General features: G+C 37.5%; 1 protein-coding gene across 4 annotated transcripts in view; it reads left to right on the top strand.

Moving 5' to 3' along the window:
- LOC145788638 (kinesin-like protein KIN-7K, chloroplastic) overlaps positions 1–21,852 on the top strand; it is an 85,098-nt gene that overhangs the window by 44,921 nt on the left and 18,325 nt on the right. For all 4 annotated transcript variants that reach the window (XM_082912656.1, XM_082912654.1, XM_082912657.1 and 1 more), the window contains exons 11-15: positions 612–674; positions 823–927; positions 7,070–7,174; positions 7,397–7,504; positions 7,583–7,729. In XM_082912656.1, coding sequence (XP_082768782.1) covers positions 612–674; positions 823–927; positions 7,070–7,174; positions 7,397–7,504; positions 7,583–7,729 — 528 coding nt within the window. The remainder of the gene's footprint in view (positions 1–611; positions 675–822; positions 928–7,069; positions 7,175–7,396; positions 7,505–7,582; positions 7,730–21,852) is intronic.

Genomic DNA, 21,852 nt, shown 5'->3' with positions numbered 1-21,852 from the left:
TATTGCTTTCAGATTATATGGTATGTTTAAGTTAAATTTGTTAAAAATATGCATGTAAATATTTCTTTATGACACAAGCAATGGTCAGACACACACATGAGCATATGAAAGTATATGTTTATTCTACTTTTATTTTATCCAAATTTATTCATATAATGATTTGATCTTACTCATTCTCGAGTGACTTGGACATTTATCACTTAGTTCAGCTAACTTTCAAGAATTCAGTGGCCCATTTAGAAGAATATCTCACTTGTTGGGGATGAAGTGTAATTGTTCAATGCATGTCTCATTTAATACGGTTAAGAAGAGTACTTTCTATTTTGATTAACAAATTTGTCACAAAATCCATATTTCTTTTTTCTTGAAAACCATTTTTTCTAGGTTAGGAAATTCAATATGTCATAAAATTGGTCCCACAAAGGTTTTTTTGCATGCAAGTTCTTCAATGTAGAATGTTGAAATGAGGTCTTGAGAAAATTTAGCTTGGATCAAACTAGGCAAAAGTCTTGATTGAATATTCTTATCCTGTGTCAAATACTATTTGCTTTTTTATTTTTTATAATTATTTTCTCTGCTGATCAATTTTTCTTTTGTTACATATTTGACAGACAATAGAGAGTAGCCCTTGTGGTGATAATTGTGAAGGTGGAGCGGTAAACTTGTCACAATTGGTATATTTCTGTGGCTTTTAATTTTAGAATTATTTTGTGCCAACTGCTTTAGGATTTTATTTCCTTATGGATAAGTAACTGCTTTAGGCTTTTATGTGATGCCAACATTGTTTTCTTAATTTGGCCTCTCTGTGTTTTACTTATGCAGAACCTCATCGATCTGGCAGGTTCTGAGAGCTCCAAGGCTGAAACTACCGGTGTGCGTCGAAAGGAAGGATCCTATATTAATAAAAGTCTACTAACTCTTGGAACTGTGAGGCCTCAACCATTTTTATTTTATCAGCATAATAGTTTGGTCTACAAATGTCTTGTTTGGCTTGTCAAATTGTATTTCATTGCCATCTAACAAATCTGTCTTCCTGCAGACATTGCTTGTTACTATCATTGTTATGAAATTGCCAATGAGTTTGCTAAAATCGTGAATTGTGGATCACAAGATGCACTTTATTTAATCCAATATATACCTTTATATGTCTATATATTTATAAAAATGCATACAGTTTTGAAATGAAGTATATAGCAATACAACTAAATTGTATATGTATTATATACATATAAAACTATGTATATCAATATAGTTAATTAATCTTTCTCTCATATTTATTTTATTTATTTTTAGTTTTTTAATTTCTTGATAGAGAAGCGAAAACAATGTCGTTTCATGCATCATGTAAATAAAAATAAAAGCATAGTGGAATCACAGTGAATCGTTGTAGATTGTAGTGAATTGCAAATTGAATTGCATGATTCACTCAATCGTCGATTCAATAGAACGATTCAAATCGTTTTGGTTGAAATTCGTATCAAATCTATGAATTGAATTGTCCGTCGTACGATTCTAACAATCATGATTACTATCATACGATGTTTTTGTGAGAGGAAAAAATAAATATTACAAGACAAAAAAGTGTTATTTTGGACTAATACTTTTCTCTATTGCTAAAGTTGGCCCTTATTGGACACCTGATTTCTGTAGATTATTTTCCATATCTTTACCCATCTAGTTAGGAGTTTTAGAGCTTTGTAGATCTTTAGGGGTATATTTTTCAACGATTTCTATTGTTGTGAAGCATGATGATGCACATAATTTGAGAGAAAATACATAGGTTGGGAAGCCTAAACTTACTAAGGAAAGAAGGTGCTATATTGGTGTGTTATTTACATTGCATGATTAATGATGTAATGGAGCTTTGAAGGGCAATACCAAGCTAGCAAGGATAGTGGGCTTCGTAGGACGAGATGGTGGGAGCTAAAAAGGGATAAACTAGAAATATTTAAGAATATAATGGATAAAAAAGGTATTTGGGACTTGGAAGATGATGTTAACACTGTGGAACTCGATGGCCAATTGTATGCGGAGAATATCGAGGGAATTTCTTGGAAAGTTGAAAGGAAAGAGACCCAACTCTATTGAAATTTGGTGGTGGAGGGAGGAAGTTCAAGTGGTAGTAAAGACGAAAAAAAAGTACTTTAAAAAATGACCGAGTGATAGAACTGAAGAAAACCTTAAGAGTTACAGATTGGTTGATAAGAAGGTCAAAAAAGCAGTAATAGACTAAGTTGAAATCCTATGACGACTTATACACTAGACTAGATAGTAAGGAGGGGGAGCAGAGGATATACAAACTTGTTAAGATAAGAGAGAGAAAAATATGAGATTTTAATTAGGTTAAGTACGTCAAGAGTGATGACTTTAAGGTATTGGTGAAAGATGAAGAGATTAAGGAGAGGTGGAAGAACTTTTTTGAGAAGTTAAATGAGGAACATGGAGGTAGGTCAAAAGGCAAGGAAGTAGGTAGTAATAAGGAAAATTAGGACTACAGGTTCTATCGCATGATTATGAACTTTTAAGTGGAGATTGCAGTTAAGAGGATTAAATCGAATAAGGCTTTAGGGCTTGATGATATTCCTATTGAAGCTTGGAAATGTTTGCATAAGAAGGAAGGGTTGCGTAAGGAGTGGGGGAAGAGTATTTTAGTGCCAATTTATAAGAATAAAGGGGATGTCCAAAACTACAACAACTACAGAAAAATCAAACAAATGTGTCATATAATGAAAGTATGGGAGACAGTGATAGAACGTTGATTGCGAGATATAACAGAGGTGTTAGAGAATCAATTTGGGTTTATGCCTGGTAGATCAACAATGGAAGCAATCTATGAGGAAAGTTAAAGAAAAGTATAGAGAAAGAGAAAAGAGACATTCATATGATTTTTATCGATCTTGAGAAAGTATATAATAGAGTGCCTTGAGATATAATCTGGTGGATGTTAGAAAGGAAAGGGGTGATAAAAGATTACATTGATGTGATTAGGGATATGTATGAAGGTATGGTGACCACTATTAGATTGCCTGTTGGAAAGACAAGTAAATTTTCAATTACTATAGAGTTATACCAAGGATCAAACTTAAGTCTTTATTTTTTTGCTTTAGTTATGGATGAGTTGACGAGAAATATTCAGGACGATGTGTCATGGTGTATGCTTTTTACAGATGATATTGTGTTAGTGGATGAGACTAGAGAATGAGTTAGCACCAAGTTGGAGACTTGGAGAGAAACACTTGAATCCAAAGGAGTTAGGATAACCCGAACTAAGATAGAGTACATGGAGTGTACTTTTAGTAGCAATAACAATGGAAGCAGAGGAGAAGTGAAGATTGAAAATCAAAAACTACCTAAGAGTGAACATTTTCGTTATTTAAGATCAATTATCACAACAGCTGAGGAAATTAGAGCAGATATGGTTCATAGAATTATGGCGGGGTGGCTTAAGTGGAGGAGTGCATCTGGGGTACTGTGAGATAAACGAGTACCCACTAGACTAAATGAAAATTTCTATAGAACGGCTATTAGATGAGTGATGTTTTATGGGACGGAATGTTGAGCAACTAAGAAATAACATGTAGATAAGATGAGTGTTATTGTGATGAGGATGTTAAGGTGAATGTATAGAAAGACTAGAAAAGACAGAGTTAATAATGAGTATATTTGAAAATGGGTAAGAATAGTACCGATAGAAGATAAGTTGAGAGAGAATAGATTGAGATAGTTTGGTCATATATAACTGAGACTGACAGAGGTAGTAGTGAAAAGATGTGATACGGTGATGGTATATGGAATCGTTAGGGGAAGGGGCATACTTTGATTGACGTGGGCTAGTATAGTAAATAAAGATTTGAACTTCTTTAATTTGACTAATGAAATGGCCTTGGATAGAGTCGAGTAGAAAAGAAAGATTCATGTAGCCGACCCCATTTGATGAGACTTAAGGGCTCGGTTTGGTTTGGATTAATGATGTAACGGAAAAACAAGTCTAGGGAGTTGTTTGTTTACCAAAGTCACCCGTGTTTTATGGTTAAAGAAATGTAGTGACACCTACATCTTTCTTTTTCGTTTAAAGATTTTTTTTATATAAATGATTAGGATGACCTATGTATAATTTTGTTAGATTCTTGATGTTGTAAGGTTTAGTGTTGTAGTTATGTTTTTCGCACCATAAGAGTTAGTTGGGTCTTTTGGCCTATAAATAGGTAGTTCGGGTCCTGGAAAATTAGTTACGATATTTTGACATTGTATTTTCAGAGCTAGTGCTCTGGCATCTCTGTTTAGAGATTTTCTCTCTCTAATGAAATCCATTCACTATTTGGTTGCATCATTTTGGTGTCAGAACTTAGGGCTTAAATCTATGTTTTTGTTTCATGTATTAACTGCTTGAATTGGAACAGCATTACCTTGTTCTAAAAGCCCTAATTCATTACTGAGTGGTGATTGGGTTTCAATGAGTTCAACTGTCTGACCTTTATTTGGCATCACGATCTGAGTTTGCAACCCTTTGATTTTTCGTTGCATGCGATTGAATCTTAATGTTGTTCGTAATAATCGATTACACATCGACTATGTGTATCTAAGTTCGTGTCGAACACCACGTACAATTCTGACTTCGACAAACGTGTCTCAGCAGTACTTCGATATAAGGATCTTCGAGATTAATGTTTGACTTTGATTGTGACTTGATTGCAGCGTGATTTCGATCTAGCTCCAATGTTGACATTTGATTCAATTTCACAATAATGATCTAAGATGCGATATTGATCCAATTGTCTCTGTGGAGATCTGAACTCGAATCCGAATCCATAGATCCGACCCCGAATCCCTGATTTTGATCTGAAGTCCTAGCTAAGATCCAACTTTGATCCAAAGGCTAGTTGCGATCCAACTTCGATCCGAAGCCCTAATCAGTTCACAATTGACTTCTGTGCTCGTAGCTCAATTCCAACTTGGATATAGCTGCAAATCTAGTTCTTCAATTTGGTCACAATCGCGATTTGACTGTGCTCACAACTCAATTCCAACTTGGATATAGCTGCAAATCTAGTTCTTCATTTTGGTCGCAATTGTGATTTGACTATTGCGACTTGGATTTCTATCAGAGTTTGACTACGAAGCTTGGATTGAACTACGATTTCACCACTTAGACTGTGAGTCTGGATTCAATTTTGACAAATTCTTAGATCTAGTTCTTCAATTTTGGGATTTAGTTGACTCTAGCATACCTCAATCTTCAAATTCATCTTCAATCTCTGTTTCAAGTCCAGATTTTTTGATTTCATTTCTGATCAGTAACTCTTGGATCTTTGATCTGGAATGTGGCCTGGTTGACTTTGAAACAACTTTGAGACTTGAGTTTGGTGATCAATTTTGACTCACTGTCTCAATTGGCATAGAGGACTCGTGGTCTGCTTTGCATTTTTTCTGGATCTTCATTTGTTGATCAAAGCTCAATTTCACAATTGGAATTGAGATCTAGCTTCGACTTTGCTAATTGCATTGTGACTTAGGACTCTAAATGGACTTGAACCTTCAAATCTGTGATCCGACTTTGATTGCAAATTCCAAGTGGAGTTTTGATCTTCAAATTTTGTTCGATTTTGTGGTTCAGCTTTTCTTCAAGTTGCAAGCGGATTTGATATGGTTGCTGATTGTTGAGCTAGCTTTGAGAGTCGGTCTTGTCTGTGATTCTGAGCTTGTACTATTTGAAACAGTTCTGGTGGTTTGTTCAATTGTGTGTGCTTTTTCTTTTGCTTTGCATTTGCTATGGCTAACAAAGGTAGGCATAGACGAAGTGGCCAAGATAGGGTGTTTACTGTGAATTTGGGTGAAGAAAACGAGATGAATCTATCAATTGTGAGGAACAATGGAAACCAAAATGAAAGGAATGAGATTGAAGAGTTGAGTGAACAAGTTTCTATCTCGGTTGGTCTAGTGCAACAATTACAAATTCTTTCTGAAGGTAGAAATGGTTCCAAGGATCATCTAATTCAATTTGATGATTCTCTTGATGTTGCACATAGGCGTAGAGCATATTCACATGGGTTAGGACACTGTCAAGGATTTTGTACTTCCCGATTTTTTGGGAGTTATAATCCAGATGTATTTGTGGAATGGTTGAACACAATTGAGAGCTTTTTCAACTATTATGATGTGCCGAAAGGAAAGAGGGTAAGTTGGTGTCTCAAATTCTCAAAGGTCGTGCCTTTGATTTGTGGAAACAACTAAAAGTTCGTAGACAAGAAGAGGCGAAGAAAAGGTTAGATAGTAGAAGAAAATGAGAAAGAAGCTCAAAGAGCATTTTTGACATATAATTACGTGCAACCTTTGTTGGTTGAGAAGCAACAAAGGAAGAACATTTCAAATTTTGGACATTAATGCCAAGGCGACTTTACAATTGGACAGCCATTTCATGATTATGTCCATGTCAGTTATTCAACTAATGTTGGAATGAAGGAACTTTGATGGTGGATGTCATCATAAAGTGCTATTTAGTGAAGAGGTGGTCGAACCAAGATGTAAGGAGGAAGCCTCAATCTTTGGTGAAGATGAGATGTAAGAAAGTTGTGACCACAAACAAGGTTGGGAACTTCTTGCTCAAATAATTAATTTCTCAATAATATCATTCAAGTTTAGCTACCATCAAAGTATAAGACTTCATTTGTCAATGGTGTAGTTTAAAATTTTCGAAACTATTTTGTATTGGGATGTCGTATTCAGGTTTTTCGTGGAAAATGATTGATTTCAAGGTTTCCTTCCCCAATCATTGCAATAGCCTGTTGGACAATCTACATAAATGGGATATAACAAAACTCTTACTGTCTCTCCATTCTTACACTTTTTTTCCCATTGCCGAGTACCTGATCTTGTCCAAATCACAAATGCTGTAATCTAGTTGGTTATTCTTTATATGTTGATAACTTACTTCTGTCTTCTTTGTCATTGAATGCTGTTGCAGTGGCCGAACTGTTTGATATCTGATGGTTCTGCGTAGACTGTTATTATACTCGTCTTTATTACATGGATTGGAATCATTGTGGAAAATGTGAAATTGTTATTTTCGCAGGTTATATCAAAGTTAACAGATGAGAGGGCTACTCATATACCATATAGGGACTCTAAATTGACTAGGCTTCTTCAATCTTCATTAAGTGGTCATGGACGAGTATCCGTAAGATTTCTCAGATCTCTATGTGTGCATGTGTGGGGAGGCTGATTCACAAGAATCAGCTTCTTCACAACAAAGCTGGGTAACCTGGTACAAGCATGCATTTATTCATATATAAAAATTAGATATATATTTCCTTGAACATATGTTTGGGTGAACAATTGGATGTACATTTATCTAAGTTTCAGTGGGTTTATTAGTAATCTATCCTTTCTGAAATTACAGCTCATATGTACTGTTACCCCATCATCAAGCAGTGCAGAAGAGACACATAACACTTTAAAGTTTGCCCACCGTGCAAAGCATATTGAAATTCAAGCGGCACAAAATAAGGTATGAGCTTGTGGGTTGTCTGCATTATTGCAATTGTCTTTGTTGGCATTTGTTGGAACTAAGATTGTGAATTCACAGATTATTGATGAGAAATCACTCATCAAGAAGTACCAAAATGAGATTCGATGTTTGAAGGAAGAGTTAGAACAATTGAAGAGAGGCATTGTTACCCTTCCTCAACTGAAAGATGCTGGAGAAGAAAATATTGTGCTCCTAAAACAAAAGGTACCCTTGTACTATGTTGGATTTGTGGTTTCTCCTCAGGTGCCTACATTTCAACTCTTTCTTATGTTGATATGCAACCTTGTTAGCTATTAAAACATCTTATAATATTTAACCCCAAGTGGTTGGCTTGGTGGCAAGACCTTGGGTCTTGGGCGTGTGCTCCATCCAATGTTCCAGGATTGAAACCTCTTAGGTACTTACAATTCCTTGGGGCCATCGGACTGGAGGAAATCCCTTGAATTAACCATGATTTACTTGTAGAAAACTCCTTGCCAAGGGCTGTGCACCCCTAGGGATTACTATTACTCGGGCTTTGATCCAGGCATCCCAGTGCTAATTAAAAAAAAAAAAAAAAAAATCTTATAATATTTGAACTTTCATTTTTGTTTTTGAGTATTTGGTCAGCTGGGTATCTTGCGTGAGAATTTGAAAGGAAAAAAAAAAAAAAGGCAGTGGAGAAAAAGAAGCATGCTAGTGCAGCCAAGTCTCTGGTAACAAGTGCATATGCATTTTTGGTCAAGATGGAGACAACATGGTTCAAATTATCTTCTCACCGAAGGCATCTTTAACTTTGAACAATTCTTGAATGCCGTGCCCCATTTGCACAGGATTAATTTAAGACGGAACTAATTAACCTTAGTGTGCCTTTTAGTAGTAACTTTTTTCATTTCTTCTTACTTGACCCAATTCACAGGGCTACTCTTCTCAGAAGATTATAGAATTTACATATTGAAAGTATTAAATTTCATTAAATAATTGTTAGATTTGTAGACTCAGGATTAATTACATTAAACTAATCGAAAAGGCCATAGCCCCAATTAAACCTAGGTCTATTAATCTGCAGTCCAGAAGATGAGGATTTCCCCGCCGGAATCAAGGCACTGGTCCACGATTCATACCTGAAAATGTAGTGGGTGAGCAAAGAGAACAACATGCTCACTGATATCTCAACACTGCATATATACATGCTATGCCAGGTGTGTAAAATAATTGACATCAATTTAGTGTAAATACTAAATTGATGTCACTTGTTTTCTATATCTGGATTTAGCTCGAGATAACTCAATCTGAATGTAAATACATCCACAACACAGTTTATTCACGCCTGTTCCCCCTTCTTGTCCAGGAGCAACACCAAGAGGTTGCTAGCCTTCCATCCTACACTGCACATTCTCAGGCTCTAACCGGTGTCAAGCTTTCACACAATTCAAACTCCCGCTAGCCAACTGTCATGAATATTCAACCCAATACCCCTAACCCTTCCGTTAGGTAATTACATCATATATTGTCGTGCCCCAATTTTCGAAGATTAATTAGGCAGGAGCTTATTAACCTAAGTGTGAGGTTTTGAAAAGAAAACTCCTTTCCATTACACTTATCTTTAGGTAACAGAATAGAGCATCTGTTTTAGGGTCAATCCGACTTACCTTGGGAATGTGTCCGATTCATTTTTTGTCAATAAAAATAATGTTAAGGGTTTTTGAAAATAAAAGATTCTCTCGAATGTAACACTCCATCTCATGCGGCATGCAAGCCCATGCAAATTGAATACATGCATAGTAGGAAATAAGTAAAGCATTAAGTTTATAGACCATAAATTAATTACATTAATTCCAAAAAAAAAAAAAAAAAAAGGCTTGCAGGCCCAATTAAGCTATGGTCTAAACCTTACGCTACAAAATAGCAGCTTCAGTCAGCTCATGGCTGAAGGCGTCCATCAGTACTTGACATGCAGGGGGGTGAGTAATGACACTTACCCAACAGTAGTCTCATATCTATATCTATATAAATAAACATGCGGGTGAAATGATAGGACAATAATGCTATGCACATATCTGATTTTCGGATTCTATTACGTAAACTCAGTGAGTCCATTCTATTTAATTTACTCACACGGTATAATTAAATAAAGAAATTATCCAAAAATCAATACTTGCCAACAAGGCACCAATCCAGTCTCGTCAACACATTCTGTGCTTGAGCTGTAAATCAATAGGTACTAGGTCCTGCTCTGATCACACCCCTAAGCTCCCTCTGAGCTGTGTCAGACATAAACTTCATCCTTAACCACCGAAGGCTACTACTCCTCTAAATAGCGCAGTGTTCGGGGGTTAACCCGTGGATGGTTGGACCCACCATCTCCCTGAAGTGTATTGAACCACAATACAGGCTATAAGCCTATAACCTAGGCGAAGCTTGTAAAATCAATAATACGGGGGACACGCTCAAAAAACAACTAAGTACAGTAACTAGCAACACCGGTTGTTTATTATTGAACTTGATTTCCACTTTTCCATAGAGTAATTTCCAGCACTTGGCCATTTTTTTTGGTCAACAACACTCTTTCTAGCCAATTTTACTAATTTCACCCTAGGGCTATAATAGTAATACACTCTTAGTGTGAAAGGACCAATAATACCCCCAAGGCGCAATTTACCAAATTGCCCCTAAGGCGTTAATTACCGAAAGGTCCTTATGGAATGAGATTACCAATGTACCCCTCATTAATCCTAAGTTAATTTTCTACGTGGCAATTTCAATCAAATAATCCAAAATATTCCCAAATTACTATTTTACTCCTAAAGAGCCAAAATTACCTTTTTGCCCTTATAAGCCCCAAAATTCATTAGATAATTCAAATAACTTATAAACACAACTAAAATAATAACATTGTCATGGAAACCTATATTTTTAAGAAACTAGTGATCAAAACAAGGGTAAAAATTATGGGGAAAATAGTAAATCAACTCTGAATCACACCATCTTTTAGACTAACTCATTTTAACCCATGATAGATTTGACTACATCCCTTTTCCCAATTTCTCAACACTTTAAATAATTATTAAAACATCAAAGTGTTCCAAATAGCAAGCTTTTTACTCCATTAGGCTTATAGTATACCATAGATTACACTTTTTATGTTTGACATGGAAACCCTAAATTTATTAAGTAATCATTTGCTTGATTTCAAAGAAAGCATACCAATATTATACTCCAAAACTTATGAAAACATGCAAGGATAACACTTTTAAAGGTTTCATGGCTTGGATTACTTTCTTGCTCAAAAATGGTGAAAATAACTTCTTTTTTTTTTTTTTTTTTTTTTTTTTTTTTTTTTTTTGGGTAAGTAAAAAATAACATGTTAACATACAAGTTCAAGAACTCATGCGAGGGCTCCTCAAAAGAAGGAGAAGGAGATACATTCATGCTACATTTAAACAACTAGTCATGAATCATGGATAACAAGCATAAAATTAAAACTAAAACATGAGATTCCTATCAAATAACCCTAACATGCTTTGAAATATAGATGTGAGAAGACCCCTACCTTGAATCCAAGTTTAACCAGAGCAAAGATGGAGAAAGGAGGTAGGAATGAGAAGATGGCTTCAAGCACACCAAGAACACATCGAGTCTTCCAACTTTGATCTTCAAAACGAACACCAAAAGGTGTTTCCAAACTCACAATAACTCTCTAAGTGTTTGCTTATGGTTTCTAGCTCACCAAATCACCCAAGGTCCAACAATGGTGAAACTAGGGTTAAGGTTTTATGTGTTTCCAAGGAAGAAGATGAAGAAAAAAAAGAGAAGCGGAGAGAAAGAGAGGCTTGGTTGTGAGAGAGCATAAGGGGAAGATTGTCTTCTCTTTCCTCTCTCTAACACTTGTATATACCTTGGACAAAAAGATGACCAGTTAGGTTCTAATCAAACATAAACCTAATCTTGATCCAATGGCCTTAAAACCTATGAAGCACGGACACGGACACGCATACGGACACGGACACGGACACGGGACACGGGAATTTCTAAAAAATGGGGACACGGACACGGCAGAGGACACGGCAAATTTTTAAATTTTTTTATAAATATTTTTATTTGAATACATATTAATTATTTTATTTATTTATTATATTTTTAAATAATGTGTTGTAATTAATTATTTTATTTTACATACATGTATTTATTTTTTTATTTATTAATATGTATAAGTATATATTATCTTATAATATGTATTATCCATTATCTAATGAGTATATTTATGTTATATAATAACTATTATATAATATATAATAAAATAATAATAGTTATTAGTTATATAATATATAGTTATTATATATTAGTTATATATATTATATATAGTTATTATATAATAAAATAATAATAGGTATTAGTTATATATATTATATATGAATATATAATAATTATAATAGTTATAATATCAATACATGAAGCCAGACGGGAGAGAATCGAGAGAGAGGGAGACAGAAGCAAGGAGCCGATCGCGATCAGAAGCGAGAGAGAGGGAGACGATCGCGATCGCGATCGCGATCAGGATCAGAAGCGAGGGAGAGAGAGAAGGAGAGAGAGAAGGCGAGAGAGAGAGAGAGAGCTCTGCGAAGGCAAAGGCGAGACAGAGAGAGAGCTCTGCGAAGGCGAAGGGGCTGGATCGAAGGGGCTGGATCGTCGAAGTAGAATGGGGCTCTGGATCGTCGATCGAAGTCGAAGGGCTCTGGATCGTCGCCGACCAGGTTTGTTCTCGTTTTCCCCCTTTCAGTTACTCTTCTCGCCGTGTCCATGGCGTGTCCAGATTCGGACACGCGTGTCGCCTGCAAAAAAATAAATTAAATTAAGGGGACACGCCAGATGCCGTGTCCCGTACGTGTCCCCGACGTGTCCCCGTGTCCCCGGCGTGTCCCCGTATCCGACACTGCCACGGCTTCCATTTTGCCGTGTCTATGCTTCATAGCTTAAAACAATCCTAACCTTAAAGAAAGCAATCACCAGCTTCCAATTTGAATTGATCAACATTATGTATATATATAAGCCATCTTATATAGGCAAAATTAGGCCAAGCACATTTCCTAAGAGGGAATTACCTCTTTGAAGAAGGGGGAACATACTAGAAAGAGTGGTGTAAGGAATAAAGGACCTAAAAGGGGTAAAACGCACCTTTTGTCACATGGCACAGGGCTGGCTGGATCTGACCTCCTTTTGGATCCCAAATTATATTCAAAATGTTACATTATGCGTTTTGGGCTTATCCTCAAAACCCTAAATCAATTTTGTATAGTTTGGATACGGAAAATGAGCTTTTTTTTGTACTAGAATTTCACGAAATTTGTGGGTTCAGCTAATAATAATAAAATACACAGAATTAACACATAATTAACACTTAAATAATAATTTGTGGGCCCGGAGAGTCCGTCTCTCAAATCTCAAATCCGATTAGGCCTCGAATGCGCGCAAAATGTGGCAATCAATGCATTGTGCTTCCCAATTCCCTGGGATATCTCTAAATTAACCAGTAATATTGCACAAGCATAAGGACATCTAATACCGGATTTGGTGAGTCCATGTCTTGAATCTCGTGCCTGAGTGCACTAAAAATTAAAAGATTGTGTCTAAACTAAAATGATTAGGGAAACTCGTGGGCTTAATTATAATTAATTAAAGTTAATTGTTCTCAATTACATTAATAGAAACTTTAAATTTTTTTCAGTTACTGCATATTTTCCACAGTTCCATTGTAGTTTATGATTCCCATTAAATTTTGTTTTCATGTCTTTTTATCATATTGTGAGTCCATGTCTCGAATCTTGTGCTTGAGTACATGCAAAATTAAAAGATATGGTCTAAACTAAACTGATTAGGGGAAGTCGTAGGCTTAATTATAATCAATTAAAGTTAATTGTTCTTAATTACATTAATCGAAACTTTACATTTTTCTGAATCATTACATATTTTCCACATAGTTCCATTGTAGTTTATGATTCGCATTAAATTTTGTTTTCATATCTTTTAATCATACGGTGATAACGAGTCACCCCTTTACCGTCCAATTTTCCTTAACCAAAGGGGGGAACATCAAGATTAAATATGTAATGTACCACAAAAACTGAAAAATTTACCATAAAAATCCAAGAAAATGGGCCTAAGAATGTGCCCAAAACACCCTGAAATTGGACTTTGCTTTATGCCAAAACTGGTGTTGACCAGTCAACCGGTGCACCTACTGGCTGATTGTTCAGTGGATCATCAGTGGTCGAGTCACACTCTGCCAAGGCCAGCCTAATTCATTTCCCAGGTTTGAAAACTCTGGGGTTGCCTTGGTTAATAATGCGAAGGCGACCGCGATAGAAGTTTGGATCTCGTTCAATACTCAACCGAAATCTAGATGATTTATATTAATGGCTTGAGGATACTTTATGGATGGTTATACTAAGATTAACCCCAAAATAAACCCTACATGGCATCCATACACGAACCAAGAGAAGAATCCCTACCTAATGAAGCTTTTCCCAAGAAAACTTGACGAGGAAGATGGTGATGGTGACCTTAGCTCCTTCAAGCTTCAATGGTCCGACTTCATACCTCTAAATGAGCCTCCAACCAAGCCCCAAGGCAAACCTCAGCTCCCACACTTAAACCTTAACTAGGGAGAGGAAATGAAGAGAAGTCTGAGCAAAGTGACTCTCTCTCTCTCTCTCATGTGTGCACTACACGCGCAGATATGTTTAAGAGAAAGAGAGGGAGAGTCACACACTCTCTCAAGGTGAGAGTCTACCTAAGGTAATAATCAGAGTGGTGGTAGTTGGTAATTGCTAGAATACCTACCATGTACCTGATAATAAACATAATAATCTCTATATTGAATAATTAATCGAAAGGGCTGAATACAATATATATACTAAACTAACAAAACCCTAATATTCTAATTACAAGAGAAAGACTAAACTACCCTCAAGAAAGACAAGAGTATAACAGAAATATAAAACAAATATAAAATACATATTCACACCCCTCCTCAAACTGAGGATCCGAGTGCAGAAAGCATTGAAAGTTTGCCAAGAAAAAAACGAAAACGTGCAACAGTGTGTGTCTTCTTAAAAAAATGGGCCAATTGAAGAGAGGAGGGAACAAAGGGAAAGTAATAGTGCTAGCCTGAAGATGTTGGCGAACAAAGTGACAATCGATCTCAATATGCTTCGTACACTCATGAAAAACGGAATTATGGGCAATTTGTGTAGCACTCTGAGTATCACAATACAATGGAGTAGGGGAAGAAATAGAAACACCCATATCAGAAAGAAGCCAATTAAGCCAAACTATCTCAGAAGTAGCATGGGCCATGGCACAGTATTCTGCCTCAGCAGTGGAGCGAGCAACAATAGACTGTTTCTTACTTTTCCAAGAGATAAGATAATCACCTAGAAAGACACAAAGGCCAGAAGTAGATTTGCGATCAGAGATATCACCAGCCCAATCAGCATTAGCATAGGCACAAAGAGCCAAGTCTGAAGAGGAAGGCAACAAGAGACATTGCAACAAAGTACCACGAATGTAGTGAAGGGTACGGAGCAAGGCAGCCCAATGAGTGGAACGAGGAGCACAAACAAACTGGCTGAGTATGTGCACAACATAAGAAATGTCAGGACGAGTAACAATGAGATAAACAAGACACCCAACCAACTCACAATAGATAGTAGGATCCTCAAGAGAAATTCCATCATATGGAGAAAACTTGGCATGCAACTCAATAAGAGTGTCGACCGTTTTGTCATCAGTGAGATTGGCGCGAGAAAGGATATCACGGGCATACTTTGAGACAAAAGATACCCAGTAGAAATAGCAACCTCAATACCAAGAAAATACCGAAGAGACTCCAAATCCTTCATTTCAAACTCATAAAACAGCTGATGCTTAACCGCTTGAATAGTGCTAGAATCAAAGCCAGTGATGATCATATCATCCACATACAAGAGAAGGAGAACAAGGCCAGCAGAAGTATGATGAACAAATAGAGCACAATCATGAAGACTGGGATGAAATCCAAGCTGAAGGGCAACAAAGTGAAAGCGCTCATACCAAGCACGAGGAAATTGCTTGAGACTATAGAGAGCACAACACCGGGAGGGTGAGAGAGGCCAGGAGGAGGACGTATATACATTTCTTCAGCAAGATGCCCATTAAAAAAAACATTCTTAACATCTAATTGAAACAAAGGCCATTGATGTGCATCACCAACAGAGATAAGAGTGCGAACAGTAGTCATCTTGGCATAGGAGGCAAAAGTCTCGTCATAATCAATCCCATATTCTTAAGAAAAACCTTGGGCAACCAAACGAGCTTTGTACCGTTCCAAAGAACCATCAGAAAAAGTTTTGACCTTGTAAATCCATTTACATCCCACAATATTATTGTTAGCAGGTAGCGAAACCAAATCCAAAGTCTAAGTCTTAGCCGAAGCAGTTAACTCATCATTCATAGCAACAATCCAATTCGGATCATCTCCTTGTAGGACCTGGGCTCAAAGTAAGTATGAAGACAAGAAAGAAAAGATTGATAGGAAGAGGAGAAACAGGTATTACCAAAACTAAGTTTGTTTGGAGGATGTCGAGCGCGCTTGGGAAAACGATGTGCAGGAGGAGTGAGATCCATAGAGCCAGTGGAAGGGGTGAAGAACTAGCAGTAGGTGGGCTCGAAAGTGCTTTGCGATGCTTGTAAACAAGAAGAGGAGTCAGGGCAATAGGAGTTGGGGAGGGATCAGGAGTACTACTAGGAGACAAAGTAGACACCTCAAGATTAGAAACAAACGCATCGGGAGGAACAACAGAAGGAAATGGATCAATGTGAACCAATTCATCCTTGGTAATGGGGACAGGTGCAGAAGGGATAGTGTAGTAGGGTAGTTTTTCTAAAAAGGTGACATGCCTAGACATATATAACTTTTTGGTGATAGGATCACAACACCGATAACCTTTCTGATTATGCTATACCCTAAAAGCACGCATAGGACACAATGAGAACTAAGCTTAGAGTGTTCCCCTTTGGGAAGGAGGACAAAACATGCACAACCAAAAACACGAAGAAGTGAGTAATTGAGAATAGTGCCAAGAGGACTCTCATACTGAGATGAACCTGAGAGGAGTAGGCATTCGATTGAGAAGATATGCAGCAGTGAGCATAATTTCTCCCCAAAACACAGAGGGGATAGAAGATGAAAGTAACAGAGAGGGAGTTGTGTTATGGAGATGTCGATGTATGCATTCAGTGCGACCATTCGCGCAACAGTGTTAGAGCATGAGGACTGATGAATAGTACCATTAGCAGCTAGAAACTTGGTAAACTCAGACAAATAATTCTCACCCCCCAAAATCAAAACGAAGAACTTTAATGGTGGTAGAAAACTAAGTGCGAATCATGAAGTGAAAGTTGGAATATATTTTGTAAAAATTAGATTTGTGTGTCATCCAATATACCCATGTAAATCTACTGTAATCATCAATAAAAGACATAATATGTGAAACCCCCTTTTGTAATGATAGGGGAAGGTCCCCAGACATCAGTGTGAACCAAGTGAAAAGGAGAAGAAGAAATACAATTACTTTTATGAAAAGAAGAGCGGACATTTTAGCCAATTTATAATCACTACACTCAGAAATATCAGAAATAGGGAAATTGCCTAAATATCCAGACTTAACTAACAACTTCGAACGATCACTCGACAAATGACCTAACCTAGAATGTCATATATAGAATAAAGAGGATTTATTGTTTAAACAAAAAGAAGATAAAGCAATAGAAGACACATCTAGGTCAACATGCAAGCTTTCCAAAATATATAGTTTGCCAACTCTACGCCTGATCCCAATCTGCTTCTTGGATACTCGATCCTGCACAACCCAATGAGAAAAAGAGAAAACAACATCAAAATGGGAATAAGATAATTGGCGAATAGAGATAAGACTGACAGAGAGATAAGGCACATAAAAGACATGACAAATAGATAAATGGGGGAGAAGAAATGAAACCAATAGATTGAACACTTATAGAAGAACCATTAGCTGAATATAATATATATAGGCAAACCTGATTGAGTGGTAGTCATAGTAGAGGCCTGAGATGAGAGATTTGGATTGGCCACCGTGAAAGACTCGAACTGCTCAAACATAGACTGCATAGGATCATACATGGGAGTAGCATGGGCAGCGGGAGTAGCATGACGAGATGGTTGTTGATGAGATGAGGATGAGGCATCAGGGGGGCAACGACTTTTGGGCTGCAAAAGCTTAGAACAAGCATGCTTCTAGTGACCCTTCTGATGGCAAAAACTACACTCTTCCATGGAAACCCAAGGCTGAGGTTTCCCAGTAACTTGAATCAAATGAGAAGCAGCAGGAGTCAGCAAGAGAGGTACAGAAAAGACAAACTGAGAAAGGGAAGAAATATATGAGACCTTAAACCAGGCTTCTTCTACAATAAGCTCGCGAATATCTCCGTCAACAGAAGACAAAGAAGAGCGATGCAAAATAGCCCCCCGAAGAGGCTCGAACTGATCCTGAAGAGCCATAAGAAACTGGACAAGCCATTGTTTCTCCCGATATCTCACATAGCTGTCAAGTGCCTGGAGCTCTGAAGGTTCCATGAGGCTGATCCTAATAAGATGCCATCATGTTATAGAATTCTTAAACTGACTTATCGCTTTGGGTGGCAGTGCAAATAGACTTCTCAAGCTCATATTGCTCAGCAAAATTGGATTCCAGATACATAGTCTTCAAATAATCCCAAACTTTCTATGCTGTGTCATTTTGAAAAATTCTGACCGATGGTGAATGCCATAGCGTTATGAAACCAAATGAGAATCTGAGCATTCTTTTTATCCCATTGGGCAACTACACGCTCTGTTTCTTTAGTTTCATTAGGTCGTCTTGTAACACCACTAACATAGCCCCACATGCCTTTGCCTACGCCAAAATTCTTCATAGCATGCGACCAATATGAATAGTTGGACCCATCCAACTTAATGTTAATTGAATTGTGGAACTTATCATCAGACATAGTTGCAAAATAATTGAAGTATAATAGCACTGACAATAGCAATCAACCCAAACAATATGCAATATCAAAGTAGCCCAAAGAATACTCAGACCATCAACCAGCCAAAAAAATAAATAAAGTGTGCACTAATATTAAGCAAATCAAAGTACCCAACAATGCAAAATAACCAGATAATGAACAGAGAGTTCATCAAACCAGGGAGAAGGCAGAAACAGACATTGTTGTGCCAGAGAAAATGCAAAAATAGAAGGTTCGACGGATACCCACATCAACTTAATTGATCCAGATGAGTCGAAAGTGGCTGAAAAGGACTTTCGTGAGAGCTACAGGTTGCCAAGGGCTGGAACCACTCACCTAAAGGTTATGATGGCTGGAGAAAAACAGCTGCGAGAGTCGATATAAAGCAACGCCCAATTAGTACACATTAATGTGTGTTTGGGAGGGGAAAGATTGAGTACACACCTAACCTTTAGCATAATGCACAAAGTGGTGGCCCCAAGACTTGAAACCATAACCTTAAGGTTATTAGGCCAAGTCTTAACCACTGAACCAATGGCTGCGAGAGTCGATATGCCTAGAACAAAAGATGCGATGCCTAGAACAGATGTTCTAGAAGGATTTGCAGGTCGTATGTGGGAGGAGAACACCTGCGGTGCCTAGAACAGTTGCTCCAGAATGATTCGCAGGTCATATGGGAGAAAAGAACACCTGCGAAGGACGTATACAAAGGAAGAAGATGACAAATGAGAGAAGGGTACATCAACGTGCTAAGTCTGCTGTTGTAACCTAGCTCTGATACTATGATAATAAACATAATAATCTCTATATTGAACAATAATCTATGATAATAAACATAATAATCTCGATATTGAATAATAATCAAAAGGGCTGAATACAATATATATACTAAACTAACGAAACTCTAATATCCTAATTACAAAAGAAAGACTAAACCACCCTTGAGGAAGACAGAGCATAACAGAAATTTTAAACAAATATAAAATACATATTCATAGTACCCAGTTCAAAACATCACACAAAAGTTCTTCCACTTTCTGTACCACTTTACAGATTCTGGGAACTAAACATCAAATTGAATTACACAACTCCCCAAACAATAATCAAATAGTACAATTATCAACAAAATATATAAACATGACTTTGATTGAGTTAAACTAAGTGCCACTTTATTAATATTAAAGTAAGTTCAAAATGTTAGAATATATGATTGGAATCATTCTATTATTTGTGTTTTCTTATTTAGATTATATTGTAATTCCTTAATCAATGCCTTTCTGTTCTTTGTAACAGTTTGATTGATTAATATAAAATGGGCGATATTATTATCATTTCCTAAATTAGCTTCCTCTTAAGCAAACATGGTATCAGAGCCTTGAGGCTCCTATCTCACTACCATACCTCCAACAGCCAACAATCACCCTTCCGATAGCCACCAATCACCACTCTGACAGCCACCCATCTTCTCTAAGCCTTCTCCAGTCTTTTTCAGCACTCTCTCAAGCCTCCTCTAGGGCTTGCGACATTGTTGGGCAGTATTTTGATGCACCCTTCAGCCTCTCTAGAGCTTGCGACAACCTTAGCCACATCTCTTTTTAGGCCCTGGGTCGGACAGAATCGCTAACACCCTCTTAGGTATTTCTTAATGTCTTCATGGTCTGATAGTGTTTCTTGGACTTCCCTCGGGTTTTCCCTGTGTGTTTCGAATCCTTTGTAATAGCCTTCAAGTGTCTCTCAACATCCTATGGTCTGATAACACACTGTTTTTGAGAACATAAACCCTAGCCTTAAAATCACCACTTCTCTATTTAATGGTCAGAATTATCTTGCATAGTCTCAGTGTCTTACACTTTTTCTGAAGAGTAAGGGGAAGATGGAATATGTTGATGGGAGAGTTCAAGCAGCAGATATTGTTGATCCTAGCTATGATCAATGGGAGATTATCAACTCTTTGATCATAGGATGGCTTATTCATTCCATAGTCCTTGAGATTGGTAGAGGTTATTTATCTATAGAGAGACTGTCCAAGATATTTGGGAGGCAATAGCTGCTACATATTCTCAAAAGGGAAATTTTTCTTAGTCATCTGACTTGTGCCTGTCTATTCAGTGCTCATTCTAAGGGGAGCAGACAGCTCTTCAGTATTACACCTTTCTGACTAACGGTTGGAAAAGCCTCGATCATCTCCTGGATTACAAGCTTGTCTCACCGTTGACTCCACTGGCTACCAGAAGTTTCTTGCACATGAGGGAGTCTTCAAGTTTCTGGAAGGCCTTAACGTGGAGTTTGACCCGGTCCAGAGTCGTGTCCTTGGCATGGATGTTCTTTCGTCTTTTCTAGAGTCCTTTGCTTATGTCCAAAATAAAGTGAGTCGTCATTCTGCCATGTGACCACCGACTTCCACAGACTGTTCATTATTACTTTTTGCACCTCGGGATGGGGTTGGTTTATCGTGTCCTTCTAATCCTTCAGGGAAGGATACTTTATTCTGTGATTACTGTCACTGGCCGAGGCATACCTGGGAGACTTGTTGGAATTTCATGGTACTCCATCAGGGGGTCAAGGGGTTCGCTCGGGTCATAGAGGTGGTTGTTCTAGTTAGTCGAGAGGACATGGGTCTCACTCTCGTGCTCATCAGTCTAGTGCTGTAGAGACACATGATTCAGCTTCGGTTATGCAAACTAATGATCTGGTCTTTGGTATGTCGCCTTTTGAGTTTGAGGATGCTGTGCATTGTCTGCTTGATCGCCGGTCTACGGTTCCTCCAGGCGCATCTTCTTTGTTTGCCCATTCAGGTAACTTAGTCTCATCATCTAGTGTGTTCGTATCCCATATGGCCTCGCTATGGATTATTGATTTTGGTGCCTCCGATCGTATGTCTGGGTCTTTTGATCTCTTCTTAGACTAAACACCCGCCTCAAGTCAGGATAAAGTTAGGATTGTTAATGGTATTATTTCCTCGGTTTTCGGGAAAGGTTTAATCCGTGCCACCCCTTCCCTACCTTTATCTTCTGTTTTACATGTTCTTAATTTTTCTGTTAATCTATCGTCATTGAGTCATCTTACTCGGGATTTGAATTGTAGCGTAACTTTTTTCCTGATTCTTGTCTTTTTCAGGATCTTATCACGAAGAAGACGATTGACAGTAGTAGAACAGAAAATGGTCTCTATATCCAAAATCAGACTGACCGACTGGTTCATCATTCCATCCAATCTCCATCCACCACGGAAGATTTATGGTTGTGGCATCGCCGTCTAGGACATCC

This window comes from Camellia sinensis, unplaced genomic scaffold, assembly GCF_055761805.1.
Source record: "Camellia sinensis isolate YWXY unplaced genomic scaffold, ASM5576180v1 Unanchor4, whole genome shotgun sequence".
Taxonomy (NCBI): domain Eukaryota; kingdom Viridiplantae; phylum Streptophyta; class Magnoliopsida; order Ericales; family Theaceae; genus Camellia; species Camellia sinensis.
This window is presented reverse-complemented; position numbering and strand designations above follow the sequence as displayed.